At 39.1% G+C, this 20,413-nt stretch overlaps 4 protein-coding genes across 7 annotated transcripts; 1 reads left to right on the top strand and 3 right to left on the bottom strand.

The window, feature by feature from the left end:
• Positions 1–1,254: 1,254 nt before the first annotated feature.
• Positions 1,255–11,075, bottom strand: ndc1 (NDC1 transmembrane nucleoporin). 2 transcript variants are annotated; one of them, XM_028594246.1, is made up of 18 exons: positions 10,888–11,075; positions 10,146–10,266; positions 9,963–10,064; positions 8,858–9,032; positions 8,642–8,768; positions 8,400–8,508; positions 8,108–8,159; positions 7,803–7,935; positions 7,114–7,206; positions 6,937–7,018; positions 6,636–6,797; positions 6,286–6,546; positions 5,924–6,036; positions 5,338–5,388; positions 4,556–4,619; positions 3,324–3,424; positions 2,032–2,192; positions 1,255–1,942 (listed from the first exon to the last, which is right to left on the bottom strand). In XM_028594246.1, the coding sequence occupies exons 1-18, from the start codon at positions 10,924–10,926 to the stop codon at positions 1,879–1,881; spliced, it is 2,010 nt and encodes a 669-aa protein (XP_028450047.1). In that variant the 5' UTR covers positions 10,927–11,075; the 3' UTR covers positions 1,255–1,878. The 2 variants fall into 2 exon arrangements, with proteins under 2 accessions (XP_028450047.1, XP_028450048.1); XM_028594247.1 differs by lacking the exon at positions 5,338–5,388.
• A 392-nt stretch (positions 11,076–11,467) lies between these two features.
• Positions 11,468–12,226, bottom strand: zgc:113691 (uncharacterized). Its single transcript, XM_028594308.1, has one exon. The coding sequence runs from the start codon at positions 12,224–12,226 to the stop codon at positions 11,468–11,470; it is 759 nt and encodes a 252-aa protein (XP_028450109.1).
• A 1,439-nt stretch (positions 12,227–13,665) lies between these two features.
• On the bottom strand, positions 13,666–17,858 carry yipf1 (Yip1 domain family, member 1). The gene is made up of 10 exons (XM_028592543.1): positions 17,739–17,858; positions 17,335–17,448; positions 16,949–17,106; positions 16,760–16,840; positions 16,545–16,632; positions 16,247–16,363; positions 15,974–16,140; positions 15,581–15,763; positions 14,777–14,874; positions 13,666–14,480 (listed from the first exon to the last, which is right to left on the bottom strand). The coding sequence occupies exons 2-9, from the start codon at positions 17,366–17,368 to the stop codon at positions 14,797–14,799; spliced, it is 906 nt and encodes a 301-aa protein (XP_028448344.1). The 5' UTR covers positions 17,369–17,448; positions 17,739–17,858; the 3' UTR covers positions 13,666–14,480; positions 14,777–14,796.
• Positions 17,639–20,409, top strand: lrrc42 (leucine rich repeat containing 42). Of its 3 annotated transcripts, none has more exons than XM_028592541.1 (7): positions 17,639–18,801; positions 18,887–19,018; positions 19,131–19,219; positions 19,330–19,415; positions 19,496–19,609; positions 19,742–19,826; positions 19,931–20,409. In XM_028592541.1, exons 1-7 carry the CDS (start codon positions 18,413–18,415, stop codon positions 20,224–20,226), a joined length of 1,191 nt encoding a protein of 396 aa, XP_028448342.1. In that variant the 5' UTR covers positions 17,639–18,412; the 3' UTR covers positions 20,227–20,409. The 3 variants fall into 3 exon arrangements, with proteins under 3 accessions (XP_028448342.1, XP_028448340.1, XP_028448341.1); XM_028592539.1 differs by having other exon boundaries at positions 19,098–19,219; XM_028592540.1 differs by having other exon boundaries at positions 17,905–18,801; positions 19,101–19,219.
• Positions 20,410–20,413: the final 4 nt, after the last annotated feature.

Here is a 20,413-nt window from a genome sequence, read left to right as displayed (position 1 = left end):
CTCATAAATCCAATTTTTTGGTAGAAGTGATATATCTGTGTAATTGAATCTGTAATTGAAAGGGGCATGTTCAAAATAATAGCAGTGTTGTGTTCACTTAGTGAGGTGATTGATTCTGTGAAGACACAGGCATCAGTTATGGCCCATATTTAAGGAAGGAAGGAAGCAAATGTTGTGCACGCTGGTTATATAGTGCATTTCAAACTGAAATACTCAGCGAAATGGGTAGTTCCAGTCATTGCTCTGAGGAACAGCGGACTTTGATTAAAACGTTGATTGGAGAGGGGAAAACATAAAAGGAAGTGCAAAAAACTATAGACTGCTCAGCCAAAATGATTTCAAATGCCTTGAAATGGCATCCAAAAAAAAAAAAAAAAAAGGAAAAACCCAGTAATGCAGAGGAATTGTGGAATGTAGTTCAATAGTCCTGGGCTGGAATACCTGTTCACATGTGCCAGAAGTTGGTCGACTCCATGCAACACAAATGTGAAGCAGTTCTCAGAGATAATGGTTATGCAACTAAATATTAGTGCAGTGATTTGATTCAAAGTAAAGCAAACCCTTGAGACATTTTTCAGTTTATACAGTAAATGTTTCAGTTTGTAAAGAAAAATGCAAAGACTATTTTTTTGAACAGCCTAATATTCCTTTTTCTTCACTTTTTGTAAAGGTATAACACAAACTTGATAACTTTTGGTCATGTTTTGATTTAGAATTGAATGTGCAGTGTTCCCAATGCATTAATATTATGGAATTAAAAGCTATTCTAAGGGTTTTGAGCATTATTCACTTTTTAAATCATACTGCTATTATTTTGAACACAATTGTAGATGGTGTTCAGCATGTGCATAGGATAAAAACTGATGTATGGATCTGTTGGGGAACTGTGTAATTTATAGAGGGGTGGGGGAGGGGTCAATATGCTTGCCAGTTACTTGTTGTGTGAGAGCGATAAAGTCCAACTTTTCTCATTTTCTATAAGAACTCTGGAAAAATCCGTTTCCACTATTCCCCTTCCTTTATCTTAACCGGGACTCATAAGTAACTGGTGTACGAGAGCTGCCTTAAGTTCAGTCAATGTCCTCCACTTAATTATTTATCCCCATGACCTCTTGCATTACATCAATTTTTTCCCCCCCATTTTGTAAAATGTAACTTAGCAGAACATGACCTATATACAGAATTGAAATTTCTGGGAGCAGTTGATGATTCATGATTGGCTTGTTTCAGTTGATAAATTACAAAAACCTGATAAATGATCTTCACATGTTTTTATTCAACAGGTCTCTTGAGTTTAAACTCAATTTTGTTCACATGAACAAAACTGACAAACAAGGCTGGTGTTTAGAACAAAACCAGTTGTAATGTTGAAAAATGTATTTCCAGAACACATTTCAGACACCTGTGAAACTGAAGAGAACAACACAGCTTCTCTCTCATCATTCTGACATATCATGTTATCTCACACCAAATGCAAAACGTTTTGATATAGTAATTCCATAAGACAGCTGATGAAGTGCGAAACCAAAAGGATCTGTATAATTCAGCACAAATGTAGCGCAAATAGCCCTTTACAACTCATCCCAATTAACAAAAGTCAAAAGGGATTACTCGGTATGATTTTCTTGTAATACAAAATGAAACATCTTTTGGAATGAGTTGCTTATTTATACAGTGAGCTACTTTACATCTGTCAAACACAGGAGGCAACAGTCGGGCTTCCAACCTGTTTCAGTCTGTCAGCTGGGCAGGAAGCCCATGCCTCATGCATGTAGGGGATGTGATCTAGCCTATCAAATACAATCCGCCATGACATAGTGCAGACATAAATATTAAAAGACACGCACACGCACACGCACACACGCACACACACACACACTATTCCTTGTACTCCAGAAACTGCTGCAATCTTTTCCGGTGCTCTGCAGACATCTGAACAGCACTGAGGATTTAAGAAAAAATAAGTATACTCTGCATCTTTTTTTTAATTATTATGATTTGAAAAAAGTAAATTTTAACGACAGGTCTTACTTTAAGTGATTTCCAAAAGTAGTTGTTATCCTGTAGATGGAAGTCTTGAGAGTGGCCCTGAGAGCAAAGCGCAGTGTTTTGTGAGTAGAGTCTCCCATGCTGCTGGCCGACCTGACTGGCTTACTGGAGGCATGAGGCAGCTTGAAGTGACGATCTACTGCCTGAAGACAAGGAGGACAGGACACAGTGCAACAATGATCTTGTGTCTGTTGTCACCATGTACACTATCTGTACAATTCCCTTGGTTTCCCTGATGGCACTGCTTCTTGTAAAAGGTACAGTCTTTTATATGCACAAACACTTGAGAACACCAAAATTAAAATGCCATCTACTAACTTGCATCTACAGAATAAATGTCAATACAATTACATTTCAATAATAACTGAATGTTGCACATATATTTACCTCTTAGAAAAACACTGGCATTTAATTTGTGTGGATCAATATGAGATTTCATTTGATAACCTCTACAACAAACAACTTTCTACATGGCTACTCACCGTATACAATTATTATTCATGATTTAGATCAGGGGTGGCGAACCTGTGGCTCTTGAGCCACATGCCGCTCTTTGCCTGCTCCTTTGAGGCTCTTACTGTGTGGCTGGGGGCTGCGTTATTGGTAGATTTTTTTTTTACTTTTTGAAACATTTCAGATGAGTTAAAAAAAAAAAAAAAAAAAAAAAAAAAAGCATTTGAATGATGCATTTGCCAATTATTTTAAAATAAAAAAATAATGCAGCAGAGTTTTTTTTTATGGACAGATTCTGCAACCTGAGGAAAAAAAAGCAGCCACAGATCACCTTCCTCATTAACCCTTTTACTGCTGATTGTTTGAAAGCCCCTCTAGTGACAAAGGAGTGAAAGAGTGGCCTTAACAGAGTACAACCAGACCTAAAAAGGATTGTGGATAACAAAGACTGTCAGGTTTCCCACTGAGTCAATCTAAGTAAGAAAAAAAAAACCTATGAAAACTGCTATGTATTATGACTTTCATTAGATCTGTAAGTCACTGTTGTAATATGGACGTGCATGTGTTGTGTTTATGCTGAACTGGTTGGCCACCCCTGATTTAGATGAACTGGCCCCTTTAACTTTCTCAAACCTTAGCAAGCACAACACACTACACAGTTTGTATGTTTGTTTAAGGCACAAAGTTCAGTACAAGGTTTGTAATTTATAAGCCAATTCACACACTCAGTACAATGTAGCTGGGCTATCAAATTTGATAAATCATTGCTGCTACGCAAATATGTGCTCTCAGGGTAGGTGCGGTAAACCATAACAGCTTACCTCTTGTAAGCCCAGCATGCAACTGAGAATGCTGGGTAATGCTGTCTGTACAACCCCAAACTGGTCTTCTGAGAAGGAGGATTGAACAAGGTAAGACAGCCCTGGAGGAGGATGTTAGAGGACATAGTAACGTACATGTTTTATCAACAGGTTGCATCCATATTAGGGCTGGGCGATAAAACGATAACGATATGTATCGCGATAGACACATAATCAATATCAATAGAAAATGCGGTCGATAAAACGTTCGAATCAGAAGAAACTAGAGTTTGTGAATCAAGTTTGGTTGCATGAACAAATGCCCTCACTCTCTGGAAACCTAGCAACGTGGGGAGTGACACTCTAACAGCCAATCATGTAACAGTATCAAGTTTGGTTGCGCCACATCGCTGTCTCGTGTTCTTCAATAACAGAACCGGCGTGGAGTGGAAAGTGAGTGCCGCAGCGAGCGAGGAAATCGTTGATAAAACCATAGACAGTATAAAACAGGAAAAGTCAGTATGGCAGTTTTGGGGATTTTATAAGTCTGACCGTAGTCAGACCAATGTCGTCAGACCGTCGTCCCCACCAACACTGGTACGACCACAAACTTGTTTTACCACTTTAGCCGCGCTCACACTTTGGAGCACAGCCGTATTCGCCATCAACGTCCAACAACATCTGCAGCTGCAACACGGCACAAGCAGCAGACCACCATGGAGAGGTACTCTGCATCAGCGCCTTACTAAACGCTACAAAGAAATAACGAAGGCAGACATGCTGAGCACTGTCCAGAAGCCAGGTTACCAACCTAGCACTAAACCTGCAGAAAATAGTTCCTTCTCAGGTTTCTTATATTTAGCTAACACTTTGCACTATTTTATGACACTTTATTAAGCATTTCTTACTTATTCTTTAATTTTGCACCTTAATGTTAAGAGATAATTGTTAAGTGTTCATTGTAATTTTAGACTTGTTTACATTTGAATTATTTGAGTGTTTTCCATGGTTGTGTTGACATTTCTGCTTTTATAACTGAGGGGATTATAATCAGAGCAGGGTTAAGTTTAAAATAAAAATGTTTAAATTTAATATATTTTTCTCCTGGTCCTTATTTTAAATAGGTCATAAAAAATATCAATAATTATCGATATCGACCGATATGAAAAACTTATATCGTGATACAGTTTTCAACCATATCGCCCAGCCCTAATCCATATCAAATGAAAATAAAGTCCACCATCTCTTCCCACCTTCTAAAGCCCAGATGTGAGCCTGGCTGTCCGCAAACAGAGCTTGACTGGAGGCCTCTGGAAGCTGTAAGAGACAATGTTAACTAGTACGAGGTCTCTGCTGAACAGACAGATGCATATTTACAGTAGACTGATGAATTAGGAAGTTTGTTAGATGGAGAGATTCTAGTGCGACTACACTACAACATGCATAGGTCATCAAAGAAACAGGATACATAAACCTCAAAGCAAACCAACTAGTTTCTACAAATAGGAAATAGTGCAATGCAAGTATGATATTTAGCTGTGATAAACATATCAGTACCCGACACGTCTGATAGGACCACAAAGACATGCTTTTCTCCACATTTGATTGTTTTTGTAGGAGTCAAGAACTTGCAAGACACACATGTTACAAAACTCCTTAAATCAAGCTTTTAAAGTAATTAGAAATGCTCATTGTAACAGCTAGGTGGATGGAAAAGAGCTACATTAGTAATGTGTGCACAAGAAAGCCCAGACACAGGAGTTTAATTAGTGATGCCTGCAGGGTGAGGTTGTTACTGTAGACGTGGTGAAGCCAAATGAAAATATACTGTGAAAAAGAGGGGGTTCTCAGCACTTCTGCAATCCACAACAATCCGGTGCAACCAGGGCAGGACAAAAAGTAAAAAAGAATCGCCGGTGCAACACAGCCGATTCTTTTTTACTCTGAAAATATACTGTGTCAGATGAGAGAATGCAAGGAGCCCCTCAGTGTTCAAGTCTAAGAAAGTCAGCATGCACATGCCACACATCCTTACCTTGTTAAACAAATACATTATCAGCACGCGCTTTGCCAAGACATTTTTAACCTGAATGGGACAATTAAGTATAAAGTTGTTTTGCTTTCAAAAAAGAACAACAAAATGTAACACAAATGTGGAAATAATGGCTTTTCACACGTAACCCTATCTTAACCCTGATGTGAGCTTTACTGTTTTAAACAAGAAGTCAAAGACATCAGTAACCAGGCTGCAAGATAGGACACCTGTTCCTAATTTTGTTGGCACTACTCCCGTCTCATCTTTCTGGCGCCAGAACAGGAGTGATTGGTGCGGTGAGCAAAGTAGAGAGAAAAGAAGAAGAAAAAAAAAGAAGAAAAGAAAAAAGGATATGGAGCTCTGTCCATTTTCACATGTGTGCACATCCTGGCCAATCAGTGCGTAAAGCAGGGGTGATGGTCAAATTGTTGGTTTAGGAAGACGAGACTGACCTGTCTGTGTGACTACTATTGTTAGCCCTAGGTTAATGAATGTTAAGTATGAAAAGCCTTTTGTCAATAATGTATAAAAACATAGTAATATATATATATTGTAATTCTGTATTGTAAAAACTAGACTGAAGTACCTGTTCTTTTCTGTTCTGGAGGAACTGAGCCAGGAGACTTGGTTTGGACGGTTCCTGCTTGGGACTGGGAACTGAAGCAGGGGAAGCTTGGGGACTGCCATTGACCTTTGAATCTACACAAAGAGACACTTAAATCACAAATGGGAAACAGCAAAAAAGCTGACGTGCCATATGTATGTATGTATGTATGTATGTATGTATGTATGTATGTGTGTGTGTGTGTATGTATGTATGTGAAAATGACACCTCAAAATTGACTTACAGTGACCTACTAAAAAATGTTCAGAGCTACAAAGCATAGAATAAAATTTGGACCTTAAAGTGTCTGAGCGACCTGATTTCTTCTATTAGCCTCCTCTCACCTGTGGAGGTGGACCAGAGTTTTGGGGCTCTCCTCATGATGTGTGGGCTCTGCACTGTGCCGAACCACGGTGAGCATTGGTCCATAGGAGCAGTAAGACGCCGCAGGGCGGGAGAAGCAAAGGGGCTGTCAAGGTCAGGAGTGAATGGTGCCGTCAGAGGGCTCTGTGAGCAGCCAACCATGGAGCGTGCAAAAACCGAAGCTGGAGTTCTCATCAGTAAAGTAGGCCTCGGGCTCATAAGATCTTCTGTAACCGAGGTAACTTTTAAGAAGAAGAAAAAAGCGACACAGAAAGGATAAAGGGGACTGGTCATAAACAATGAAGTTTATTTATGTTTTACAGCAACATACCTGATGACTCTGATGAAGTCTTCCTCTCACTCCCAGTAGACAGTGATTTGGCCCTGCCATTGGTTGCTACAGTGTCATGATAGGCTATGAGTCTCTGAGTCAGATCAGCCAGCAGAGACAGACACTCCTTACTGATGGCGTTCCAGTTATGAGGATGGCCACCTGGGAAAGACACGAATGGAAAGCATTTTTGTTGTAATCTGAATATTGGAAGTGTGTCAAGATTTATTTTACACAAGAAAAATAAAAATAGAAACTGTTTAAGAAAGAACCTCTTTTCTGTGTAGACAACATAACAAACCTGGCTGACTCAGACTGAAGACCTCACTGCGTCTTGATGGGGAGTGTTGAGACAGCAGAGCAAAGTCCTGCAGAGCTAGAAACTACAATTTTGGAAAAGCAAGTTACAACACCCATATATTATTAGTAAGCAAAAAAAAAAAAAAAAAAAAAGAGGAAAGTCATGTGTCCAATCTACCTTTAATATCATTGGCTGCTTGTCAGTTAGAACCTTAGGAAGACACTGGTGGGCATCCTCAGTAAACGATGACTGCACAGGAAAACTGTACACCTGTGGATAAAAAGAAAAATATTAGATAACATCACCTTAAAGTTACACTCCTGAAGTGCAACTTTAATTCATCACGTGAGATTAATTCTGCGATGTTCACCATGAATATTATAATCTAGTTAAGTCTGGTGCTCTTCAGGTAATTAAACATTCAAAGCAATGACAACATTGCCCCCTAGTGTCTCTAAATAATTAAAAAGGCCAACAGAAGTCATCTCGGCAACACAACGCTCCACTTTTAAGCCAATTACAGCCAATTATCAGAACTGGGCCGAATCTTTGCAATTGTATGTGGTCAACACGGTCAGCTGGCACTGGTGGTAATCTTTAGCCTTTGGATGTGCTCAAGTCAGGGGTTGATCAAAAAAGAAAAACTCAATTTATTGGGGTGGCCTCTAGATCACCCAGTAAGAGCGTTCGCCCCATGTAGGCTGAGTCCTGCAGCGGCGCAGGTTCAAATCCCACCTGCTGCCCTTGGCTGCGTGTCATCCCCCCATCTCTCTCCCCCTTTCATATCTATCCACTGTCACTATAATAAAGGGGAAAAGCCTTGTTTTGCAATACTAGGGGTTGATCGATTTTATTGACACACATACCTCAGTGACAAAGATCCTAAAGAGCAGCAGCGTCATGTGCCATGTGAAGAGGAGGAAGCTGGCGCTGATCCACAGGTGGTAGAGCAGGGACAGGTCCAGCAGTCCAGCTATGCTGTCAAGAGGGTGGACAGAGCTGGAGGTGGAGATCACAGACAAGTACATTAATGGAGTCCAGGAAGCAGCACTGTGTGGCTGCAAGTAGGTTTGTTTGTACAGATTGTAAAGCGCCTTCACGCAAATTGTGATTTCTGATATTGGGATGTGAATGAAATTGACTTGACATAGAACACAGAATCCATACCGACCTGTTCAAATGAAGATTCAGGGTCTTACAAATCCATGCTTTTGGAACGTATCCTGTTAATAACAAATTGAAATATTCTGACTATTAGTTCTAACAACTTTGTGCAAAAAAGATAAAGAGCAAAATAAAAACAGAGCTCAGATACAACAATTGATCAATAAATGAAAGCATGTCTATAAAAGAGACTATTAAGGGTCTATTTCGAAAAGATCGTGAAAGTTTAAACTCCTCTAGCTGTTTGTTCTAAGAGCTCTGTGTTATTCAGGTTTCATTTGCAAACAGAGACCACTTACCCAAAAAGAAATAAACAACAATGTAGTTCCTGACAGAGTAAAGTGCTTGAGTGGCGCTACACTTCAGCACCAAAGATAGGGATCCCTTAAAGCGAAGGTATTTGTATTGCTAGGGGAAAATAACAACATAAATGGGTTAATATCAACGCAAACAATAAACTATTTAAAGTATAGATAGATCCTAAATATTCTGTCTTTGCATGAGCATCAGTCAGATAACTGAGTAAACTCATGTCACATACCTGAACACTGTGAAAAGAAACATAGTTCATGTTGTAGATCACACCCAGCAGACTGTGAGAGAATCCAACAAAGGCTCCAGCCAACAGAAGGATGAGGTGATACTCATTCAGGCACATCTGAGGGGAACTGTCAGTGCGGAAAACAAAGTGAGGAAATCAGACTATGGATTGAGCATGCACAGCTCAACATGATAGTTTTATGTGGTAGCTGCTTACCCATCACCCTGTGTGGAAGGGTAGGCGATTGTCTCATATCTGCCCCCGATGGTGATGGCACAACACCAAGCCACGATTATTCCCATGATACAGTGGGCCAGGGAGTTGACAAACTGACGAGGGTGGAGCAGCTGACCCAACAGGGCAATTTTTGAGCATGCAATAGTTGGGATGACTGAAGAGTAACAGAAAAAATAACAGTGTTACAACTAAAGAATAACATGTCTTAGCGGTCAGTCCCCCCCCAATCAAACTCGACACCATTTCCAACACTGCATTATATAAATGTGCAGGTATATTAATTAGACAGTGACAAGCAGTGCAAATTTAGCAATGTATGCGTCATACTGATGGATTTGCCTAAGATTATACTGTGTGTAAAGCAGGGCCAAAATTATTAATTAAAAGACAGACTATTGTAGATAAAATACTAAAATGTACCTCAATACACTTCCACAGTTCTTTTTTTTGTTTCATATTATAAATAAACTCAAACCTTTACTGGGAGATGAAATAAGTTACTCCATCAATGAATTAACCATAACAATGACACAATGTATCAAATGATGTACCATGTACTAACTATTTAAATTATATCATATGCAGACCCTTCATTTTACTTTTACGGTTAGCAGCCAATTCACCAAAGATATCAGTTTGATTCTTCTTGTGCACATAAACTCTGAACTGATGAGCTGACGTAATGGGTCTTTTCTCTGCTAAACCAGTAAGTAACCCTGTCAATAATAAGGCATCCTTGAAGACAAGCCAGATATGAGTAAACAATAACTTCAAGGAAATAATGAAATTATATATTTGCAGTTACTGATGAAGACATGCGAGTCGAAATGCGTTGGCCATTTTTAAATACATTGCCATGTAAAAGAAAGGCATGGAGTGCCTTGGTTTATTTTTGAAGGAGACATGCATCTTTACAAATTTTGGAATTGAGATCAGTTTACACTCATGCAATGAACCCTTCACAGGATGATATAAACACAGTGCAGACTGGCATATCCAAAGAGCACCTGTAGTTGAATACAAGAAAGCCCCAGCAGCGCTTCCACTCCTCCTGTCTATATATTTGCAGTGTCCTGCCACTCACCTGTATAATACTCCAGGTTCAGGAACCCTACCATGATGATCACTCCACACAGCAGAATGAAGGAGAAGATGGCACTTGCACTCGTTAAGAAGGACAGGCATTCTGCATGTAAAAAAGCAGTCCACAGTGAGCTTCACAAAACGTCATAGCTATGAGTTAATCCCACAATGTGTGGTGACTGACCTGCTACCGCCTGGATGGGGTGGAGCAGACTGAACCTGCTGATGATTACAAAAACGGCTGTGATGGGTGGCAACAACAGGACAGCCCAAGCAATACTGGCCACAGCTCTCCAGAATATCACCTGAACAGAGCGGTCAGTCATCATTAAATACATAAATACTCACAACTCACCTTAACCGTTTTAACAGAGCTGTCAATGTGTTATAAAAAGGTATAATATGCCATTCCAAAATACCTTACTGGGGTTTATGCAGACCTATATGATCTCTTTTCAAAACCCTGTTGCAACATTGCCTACTCCCAATGATCCCCATCTGAGATGTTAACCTGAGTGATTGGGAATGTAGTAACAGACTGATCCGTTAGGAGTTTAAAAAAGAAGAAGTTATAGTTGCTCATTTTTTTTGCAGCCCGGATCATTGTATTTTCTGATTTTCTTCGGGAGAAACTGTTGATCATCTGTTCTTTTGGTGTGTACATACATTTAGGAAATACCTTAAAGTTAACTGACGTTATATAGTTATCATCACGTTATATGACGTCAGTATAATACACATTAAAAAAAATAACGATAGCTATTTTTTTCTTTCATGTTCTGTAACTTGTCTTTGTTTCGCTGAAACTGTTAGCTAACGTTACGCTCACATAAGCTAGCATAAACGGACAGGCTACTTAAAGGACGCTAGCACACGCTACATACATTTTCGCTTTTATGAATGAAGACTTAAGTTTAAAGACTCACCTTGCGGACGAACCAAGAACTTTGCTCTGCAGAAAGCATGTTGTTTGGATCAATGGAGAGCCAAAAGGCAAAAACAATCTCCTCGGCTCTCCTACTGTCAAACTATTTCCCACTGTTTCCCATATCGCGCCACATGCATTCAAAGGACCTCTGAGGACCCCGATTAAAAAGTTGTCCGTGTTCCTGCCTGTTGCCAGTATTACACTGCCACATTAATTTAGTTTAATGTGCTTGTTTAACAAACAAAAAATATGTATGAATGTCAGTCAGTCTGACCAATGCAATGGTTAAACGGAATAAGTTCACAAACAATAGCTTTTAAAAGCTGCTTTAGTTAAATGTTGCCTTAAACAGATCTATGTAGTAAGGTTGAGTGATACAAATACTGAAATAACTACATTGTCACAATTTAAATTACATAAGACACCAAAACAATTCATACATCAGCTGTACATTATTTAAATTGTATCTCTTTTTACTCGTGTTTGTTATTTACAGACATATCACACATTAATAATGATTTGCTATATCTGCTAGGCTTTACTCTCTCAATGCAGAGTGTGTCAGTCAATAAGTCCAGTCAATTCTTAATTCCTTTAGTTTCATCATGCATGTAACCTTTCTTGTCATGATGATAGTCATTTCCATAAGTTGGAAAACTGTGTTTATCCAAAACTGTCTTTTTGTCATGGTCCCGAGAGACTTGCTTGGTCTCAAAAGCACTGACTGGAAGCATTTGGGATGAACTGACAGACATCTCAGTTTGAACTGCTTTATGGACAAGTGATTTCTGTACATGTTTCTGGGCAATTGCAGGGAGGGCGAGCTGCTCCCTCTGAACCTTCTTGTCTTCCCACAACTTCAGCAGGCGGCGTTGATTATTTGTCATATCCTTGAGATTTTGCTGCAATGACTGCACTTGATCCTCTAAAAGTGTTTTAGAGGTGACTGTATTTGCCAACTCTGAAGTTAAATCATCAATGGTCAGACTCAGTTTCCCAGCCTTCTCCACCAGGGAACTGCACTCACGGTCCTTTTCATGCAAGTCATTGATTATGTCCTTTGTGGTCTTACCATTGAACTTAGGGTTGCACTCAAGTCCAATCTCATTACGAAGAGCCTTTACTTGTTTCCTCAGCTCCTTGTTGTCCATAGTCAAGGTCTTCAGTTTCTGTTTCAGAGCCTCAGTTGAACGCATCCTCGACTCATACTGTCGGAGCTTCTCTCTGAGAACACTTTCTCTGTGCATGGCATCATCTCTTTCCTTTCTGCATTTCTCCAAAAGTTTCAATGTCTCAAATTTGGACACTTTTTCACCTTTCCCATTTGAGGCAGCCATCCTATGGTAAGATTCCCAAATCACGAGTAAATATTAAAAAGGCATTTTCATATTGAAATAGTCCTTGAGCATTGTGTTGGTAATCCACTTCACAAGCATGAGCAGCTACATGCATGCCTGAGACTGAGGCAGTTGACATTTCTCTAACAGTGTTATCTGTTTGAAAGGCAGCTCCTGTGTAACTCAAAGCTGGGGCTAGAATGACCATTAATTAGGGCGCCACAATCCCTTTGACACCGTTTCAAGTGACAAATTTTTTTTCTTCTATTTTGTTAATTAATCTGAGAACTATACCCTTGTTAATCTATGGAAATATGAAACACAGACTTAACAGAGGTCCCCTGTGTGTAAGGTGCTGACCACACGCTGTGTGCCAGTAAAAACAGGCTTTACATACATAAGTAACTTTTTCCACTGCAGGTGATCTGTGCATCCAAACAGTGACACGGTAGATACTATCAGTTTGATCGACCACACGACAGATAAGACAGATGAGTTGGAAAATCAGTAGCAGCAGCCAAATGTCTGCTTTTAAAGTCAGACGCTCTCTTTGAAATGAAAGGAAGTTATACCAATTAGTTACAATCTCCCTCCTAAATATTTAAAATGTCCAACTGTTGAAATGTAGTGGCAGCCTTTAATGCAGTCAGGAACTGGTAGAGTCATGTTGCCTAGATGTGTGGGAGCTAAGGGTGATTTCAAGTTGTCCTACCTAAAAATATAAAGTTTACCGAAAGAAAAAGTTGAACAAAAACATTTAAAGCATTTATATGATGCAACTTTCCAGAGTCACTAGACATAGGACTTTTGAAGAATACCCAATGTTTTTACAGATGACAAACATTGAATACAGATTATTATTGTTATTAGGAAACTAAATGAACAAACACTGCAGTGATAAGATTTAGTGTGTGCTAGACTGTTTTAAAATAAATAATTTGATTTTCCGTTGGTGTTTAGACTAAGTTTTGCATTTTTTAGTGGAACAAAATGTCAACAAAACAATTGTAATATTATTTAAAGTAATGGTTTGACATTTTGGGAAATGGGCTTATTTGATTCGTTAGATGAAACATATGTGAGAGCTGGTTAGATTAGTTTAGCATAAAAACCAGTGGAAACAGCAAGTCTGGCTCGAGGCCAAAAAAATACATACAGTACTGTCAGAAGTCTGGGCACATAACACCCCTGTTTTTACACTAAGGTTTTTGTACAGATTAAACAAACATAATAGAATGTTTAATTAGAGGTGCTGATGGGTGGATTTTTGTTGCCTTTGGACAGAGCAAGGCTAGCTGTTTCTCCATTTCTAGTCTGTATGTTGAGCTAAGCTAACCAACTACTGGCTGTAGATTCATATTCATACTAAAGACATGAGAGTGGTATCAATCTCATAATACAACTCATGGCAAGAAAGCAAATCAGCATATTTCCCAAAATGTGGAATTATTTCTTTAATGTGGGTAAAGACAGTATGGAAATAATCTGTTCATAGTTTAATTTGCGCTTGAAAATAGGCTCTGGGTCGACTGCTAATCGTTACAACTTTCATTCATGATGGGTTTCATTAGTAAAGGTGGTTCCCACTGAGACCATGTTGTCTTTTTTTCACATGGAGAACAGACAATTTAAATTTCATGAATTTTATCAAATGCGTTTTGTCACAATAAAAACCAATTAATAAAAAAAATAGTTACACAAGTTGTATGTGCCATTTAGAATGGGTCTCTGGCATTACTTGATGGCACTTACGGTTATATCAGTTAGAAGAAAATACAATAACTATTTGTCCATAATAAGTCCAACCCTTGAATATCTTACCAACACCTATAATTATTTTGCTGTTTATACAGAATATTCTTTACACAAAGTATACTATTCATTTCCCATTAACTGAATAAAAAAGCTGGGATGTACAAAATGCCTTCGATGCCAAAAACATTACTACACAGACTGGTTATCTAAATATTTCAACATAAGAACTATAAAGCAGAAAACTACCATACTACAAGAAATCTTATGTGCTGTGTAACACCATATCTCATTTAACTTTAAAAGACGTTTAGTACACATCGCATTACAAATAATATACTTAGTACCAGTGTTCATTTTCAGAGTTCATGCAGTTAAACCAAGCATATACGCTGGGTTTTAAGGTCTTGAGCCAGAATGTCCGAGTGCAGGTGAAATCCAGCCGACTCATGACTTCATTGCCACAGCAACCCGATTCTCTCTAATAAGGCAACAGGAGAACCTGCAAATTAAAAAAGAATAACACTTGCTTTGGGAAGGAGAAATCATGTAAAGGAAGTCCGGTGTCAGATGTTCTGCTCTAGCAGGTCAAAAACACAAGCTCGAGCCAAAGCTACTGAAATAGGCCAACATTGTAGAGCTGGAGGTCAATATTCTTTGATACTATTGAATGTGAATTTAAAAAACGGCCATGAGAAAGGCATATAGAATAGGAAGGAATATGGCTCGCATATATCAAGTTATCGAATTGTACAATGAGATCAAGGCTTAAAAAGCTTCTGCGTCACTATTGTTTACCTTTAGACAATGAAAGGCTTTCATGTCGAAGACGGCGCCTTAGTCACCTCTGTTGCAGCAGCTGGTAGTACTGCCTCTGGTTTGCTAAAGAAATAGGCCTGAACAACCAAACAAGGAAAGGAGATGAGACAAGTGTGCAACAACCTGGCAAAGAAGCAATTACAGTAGTAAGAGAAACTACTGATTAATAAAGAACTGTGTGTCTGTGAGTAAATGTGCAGCAAATATTCAGTTTTACAAGAGAGAATGTAGCATTCCTGCAATCCATTTATCCTAGTCAACCTTCAGACACTGGCTTACTTTGTAGACTAATTACATGAATGTGACCAGACATACGATACCTCTATGCACCTTACGGTATTCACATTAGGAAGTGCACTAACAACCCGTTCTTACACCAGTTAGCCAATGCGGTCACAGTTTCCAATGAAGAGAGTCTCCCCAGAGGGAGTTCACTTGACACTATCAGGTAGTCATTTCCCAGAAACACAAAGGGAGAAACACGCAAAAATGTCCGTGTAGTGTAGTGTCTGTGATTGACATTTGACAAGTTGGGTCAAAGCTTGGCCATGCTACTGAGATCATTGAGGACAAATGAGAAGGAGTCAATCTTTGCTGTTATCTACACCAAGATGGACAGGCAGCTTGGTTCTTCTGGATTAATGAAGATGTAGTTTGCCAAGGCAGGGCAATGAATGTTGTATCTTATTTCCCCTAACAGATTTATTCTCCATATCTCCCAAATTTGAAAACATCTTAACAGTAATGTAAAAGCAGCATCATAACTATAGCAGGTATAATTACCTTACAGCCAACAGCAAGAAGAATGTTGAGCACAGTGATGGCTGACAATACTGCTATGATAACTTTGGGGTGGTCATCCCTGACTGCAGGCCAGAAAGTCATCACCAGAACTGAACCAGAGAGGAAGAGAGCCACCACGATGGAGCACCACCGCAGCCATTCAAATGGGATAATCCAAAGGACCTTATGTAGTAAAACAACAGTGCATTATATACTATATATACACTCATTTTAGGAGACTTATTAGACACAATCAATGCTCTAAATGTATTCATGATACAGGGGGAAATAAGTATTCATCAACTCCCAAGATTTGTAATTTGGAGCAGCCCCGTTACATTGTGTTATATATTGTTACACCTGTTATGTTGAGATAAAGATTTCAGGTCTTACCACTGCTGGTATGTAAATCGCAAGGGAATATCCATATACACAGACGATCTCCATAAAGGAGTATGACACTAAGTTCATGATCTTGTTGTTTCTCCATAGCAGGAAACCCCAGAGTGCAAGAGGCACAAACCAAGCATAGGTGAAGATCGCTGTTGCAGCTATGGTCACTAGAAAACACAGCAAATTCAAAAAGCTTTAAGCAAAATGTACAGTTTCCTTTTACATTCAACCTGAACAAGTTAGCCATGAGCACCAAATAATAACAGCACTTGCCTTTTCGAAACTCTGGGGTATACTTATAGTTTGGTTTGCCTAAGTGCACCAGAAAGTTGGATATGTTTCCACTGATGGCAATTGCAAACACAAGAGTGGTGCAAATCCAGAAGGGTCCTGAAAAGCACAAATATCAAGCATTGGAACTTTGTCAGTTTGTGTGCCAATTTGGTTTCTTTAGACAACATTTGTTATAGTTATTACAGAATTTAAGCTACAGTACAGAACAGGGACACAGTTTTGTTCTTATTTTCCAAAACAAAAAAATGCACATGAAGGTTATTGTTTAAGTGCTAACCATAAAGATCAGGATTTCTATGAAGGTGGACATGAATGTAGTTCTTTCCAGGCCATGGCAGCACTGATCCAATTATTCTTTCCTTCACCTGAAAGAAATGTTTATAACCACTACATATGTACACTAAATAAAGCTACATTTGTTCTGAGGCACTCCATATTACAATACAAAATGTGAGTTGTTAAAGTAATTAAATTAAGTTGTAAATATATTACATGATGGGTCTCGATGTCAAAAAATCTTTGGTAGTACTCAAACGTCCAGAAGGGGACACTTTTCTTTGGCCCGGAGAGAAGCTTCAATTGAAAAAAGAAAAACAAAATGAGAAAAGTTAAATTAATCAAAGAAATATCTGATAAACAACACGGAAATTGGTGGAAAAAAAGTGTTATTCTTGTGCAGACCTCTGTCTTGTCATCACTGGCAAGTGGGTCCTCGTCATCACCATCAGGAGTGAAACTTGCAGCTTTTCTCTGCTTGTCGGGTTTGATATCGTCTTCTTCAATGTTAATGGTGGTTGCATCTCTGTTGGCTTCCAGCAGATTACCAGCCTCTTCAAATTCTAATCTCATAACATGGATAAATGGAAAATAGTCATAAAAAATGTTGACAGTTTTTTTTAGTGAACTATGCATTGTTACTGCAGTGCATCACAGTGCAGCACAGGCAGAGTTATGAGAGATGTGCATACAGATAACATAGAGAGTGGGAAAGAGCACACAGTAAACTGTAGTAAAACATCAATGAAGCAACTTCGTTTCATAATCAAACAAAAGTGGAGGACACTTACCTTGGAATTGGAATGGATCATTTGTCGACGCCATTTACACGACTTCACTCGACGTTATTCGCCTCACAGGAACTTTGTTATGTTGCACAAAGGCTACAACTTAATTTTAGAAAGCTGTTGGGGAAAGACATACAAAAATGTAAGCTCCTTAACCTAATTATTCTTTCCCCGTACGTTGGTTTCAAATGTTAGAAACTATGATCAAAACAGGAAAAAGGAAACAACGTTAACGTTATAAGTTAGCTTAAGTTTGCTAACAATTCCTTCCTTGACAGCTCATCAACTGACGTTCACATTAACATTAACGTTAGCTAGCTAACTGCCTAACGTAACTCTAGGACGAGGAACAAATAGCCAAAGCAGTTGCATTTAGAAATGTAGCTCTTTAGACAATGCATGCTTACCAAATTATCTACCAAAACCCCTAAACATAATTTTACTTCTCTCAGCTAACGCAGCGTTGGCTGGAACCAACAGGACATCCTAGCAAAGATTATTGGCCATGTAAACAAGACTTCTTCCTGTTACTATATATTTTCAAAGTAAGCGTAGCGCTTTTTGAATTTAACATGTAGCTAGCTAGCTAATTAACTGTGTCATGATGGGTGACATATTATGTTTTAGAAATGTTTTAAGGTGAATTATTTGCTTCTTAGTTAGTATTTTTGGATCTTAAGCCGATTTCCTATCAGCAGTGGTCTTTTATTTTGAAGTTAGCAAGCAAAAACCACAAATGTGATAACTTCCACTGTAGCTACGCTACAACCAGAGTGATAGCTAGAGAAAGACACCATAGACTGTCTATGGCTACAGCAAGGAACTCAAAAAAACGCGCAAGTGGTAAACAACTTGGCTATATAAGGGGAATGAGATGAGAAACGATAGCAGATAATAATAGTCTTTAATAATAGGTCTTTAGGGTCCTTTTGGTCTGGTCAGACAACAACCGTAGCTAACGTTAACTAGCAGCTAACGTTGACGTTACCTTGACTTTTTGCAATGCTTCAGGTGTCACTCTGACTAAAATAGTTACAACAGTTGTATCATCCTCACGGGAAAATAAACGTGTGACCTTAGTATGGACAATAGCGCCATTTATGTCCGAGAAAGAGGCAACCTTCGTCGTGTCAGTGACATAGTCCTGGCACAGCCAAAGCCAGTGTCATCATGCAGAAGAGCAAATCCGTTTGTGCTGAGAAAAGAGAACTTCATATTCACCTACAATGCTGAAGGAAGTCTGAGATACACCACAAAATCTCTCTTTGAAATCACTATGTTATTCGTAGCTGACAACATTCACCATGTGGACTCTCTGGTGGGCTTCCCTGAGCAAATCGGAGACAGACTTTTTGCAGCAGCAGAGGAGAATCGTGTGTTTTTAAACGCAGACATTTCTCCAAAAGCCCTGCAGTTATTCAGTGATGCATATGGGGAAATGGTGCTTGGATCCCTCTGTCTAAGAAATAGGTAAGTTATAGTGCCAACATATCTCCAGCTCCCCCAGTTTTATTTGCAAGAGACTGCAACATCTATTGTCCCTTTCTTTTTGCAGATTTCCACTCTTACATGAGAGATTGGATGAAATAAAGACATTTCATAGTTTGAAGTCTCTGGATCTGTTTGGCTGCAGATTGGGCGATGATCATGAGATATTTCAGCATCTAACATCCAGCTCATTGGCAAGGTAATACCTGATTCCTCAGTCCCAAAGACATGAGGTAGAGAATTTAAGAAGCGATGTTGCTAACACTTTTCTTCCTCAGCAGCCTAATTAAGCTTTTCATTGGTGGTAACAGTCTGTCAGATGTCGGCCTACAAAGATTGACTGCACCCATCCGGATGCTGAGGAAGGGACTGGACTGTCTTCAGTTACTTGATGTTTCCTGTAAGTAACTTAAATCTCATCTGCTTTCACGTTGTAGTGGCAGTGCAAATACCACCACCTTCAAAGTTGACATCCATGGTTGTTGATCAGTTATTCTGTTACTTGTACAGATAACCCTATCTCAGTGAGGGCTCTAAGATACCTCATGTGCTTCCCCAAACTTGAAAATCTTGATGTATCTGGGACTAGTTTGAAGGTACAACAGTAACTGTTGTGTGTAACGCTTGGCAGCAGCTTATTGTGATGCTGACATCTAAATGTAATCTATACCTCCAGCTTGACACAGGATTGAAGACAACCATGTGGGACCTATTGAGGCTCAATTATTCTGAGAAACCACTGGACACCTTTGATCATGTAAGATGTAAAACAGAAGGCTGGGCACAGCAGGTAAATACTTTTTCAGACATTGCTAAGAGTAATCGTGTCTTTAATGTAAGCACTGTCCTTAAATGATATGCTAAATGTTGCAGATGTATTGCTGTTTGATCTCATGAATACATTTATTGGTTTATTTTTCAGGTTGTAAACCAGTGGGAAACAAATAGCTCACAAATGCCAAAACAGAAGAAAATTGATGAATCCAGAGCATCAGCACTTCGCTTTTGTAAGTTCATTTTACATTGCATTCACATTGTAATGGGCTATTTGTAAAGGTCAATGCTATGACACATTATCTGAGATAGTCTTGAAAATATTTTTGTTGTCTAGTTGGCAGGCAGAAGTTTGTCAGAGAAGTCCTGAATGCAGCACCCTTGGTATGTGAGAGCGAGGAAGAGACCAGGAGAGAGAGACTGCATTTCTTCAGACCTGCAGCAAACAATCACATACCAGAGAAACAAACTCCTTCCACAACAAATAATCAAGCAAAGCCTGCCTGGAACAATATCAAAAAAAGGCAGCGTCAGTCGGAAAGGTGTGACACTTCACATCAAAGTTCTCCAACAAAACGTTTGTCCTCATCAGCTCTTACTGCAGAGGACATGGACTTGTTGAATAGCTATTGAGGTATGTGTCCATGTAGCATTCCACAAATAGCAACTTGAGTATGTCGGTAAAGCGGTAACATTATGGCTCAAATGAACAAGAATATTTCCAAGATGATTTACACCGTGGAACTGTAAACACCTTTTCTTGGATATAGGTGACGTTTATATAAATATTTTTTAGAAATAAAGTTTAGTATTTTGTATG

This window comes from Perca flavescens, chromosome 12, assembly GCF_004354835.1.
Source record: "Perca flavescens isolate YP-PL-M2 chromosome 12, PFLA_1.0, whole genome shotgun sequence".
Taxonomy (NCBI): Eukaryota; Metazoa; Chordata; class Actinopteri; order Perciformes; family Percidae; genus Perca; species Perca flavescens.
Note: the sequence above shows the minus strand (reverse complement) of the source record. Positions and strands in the feature narration are given on the sequence as shown.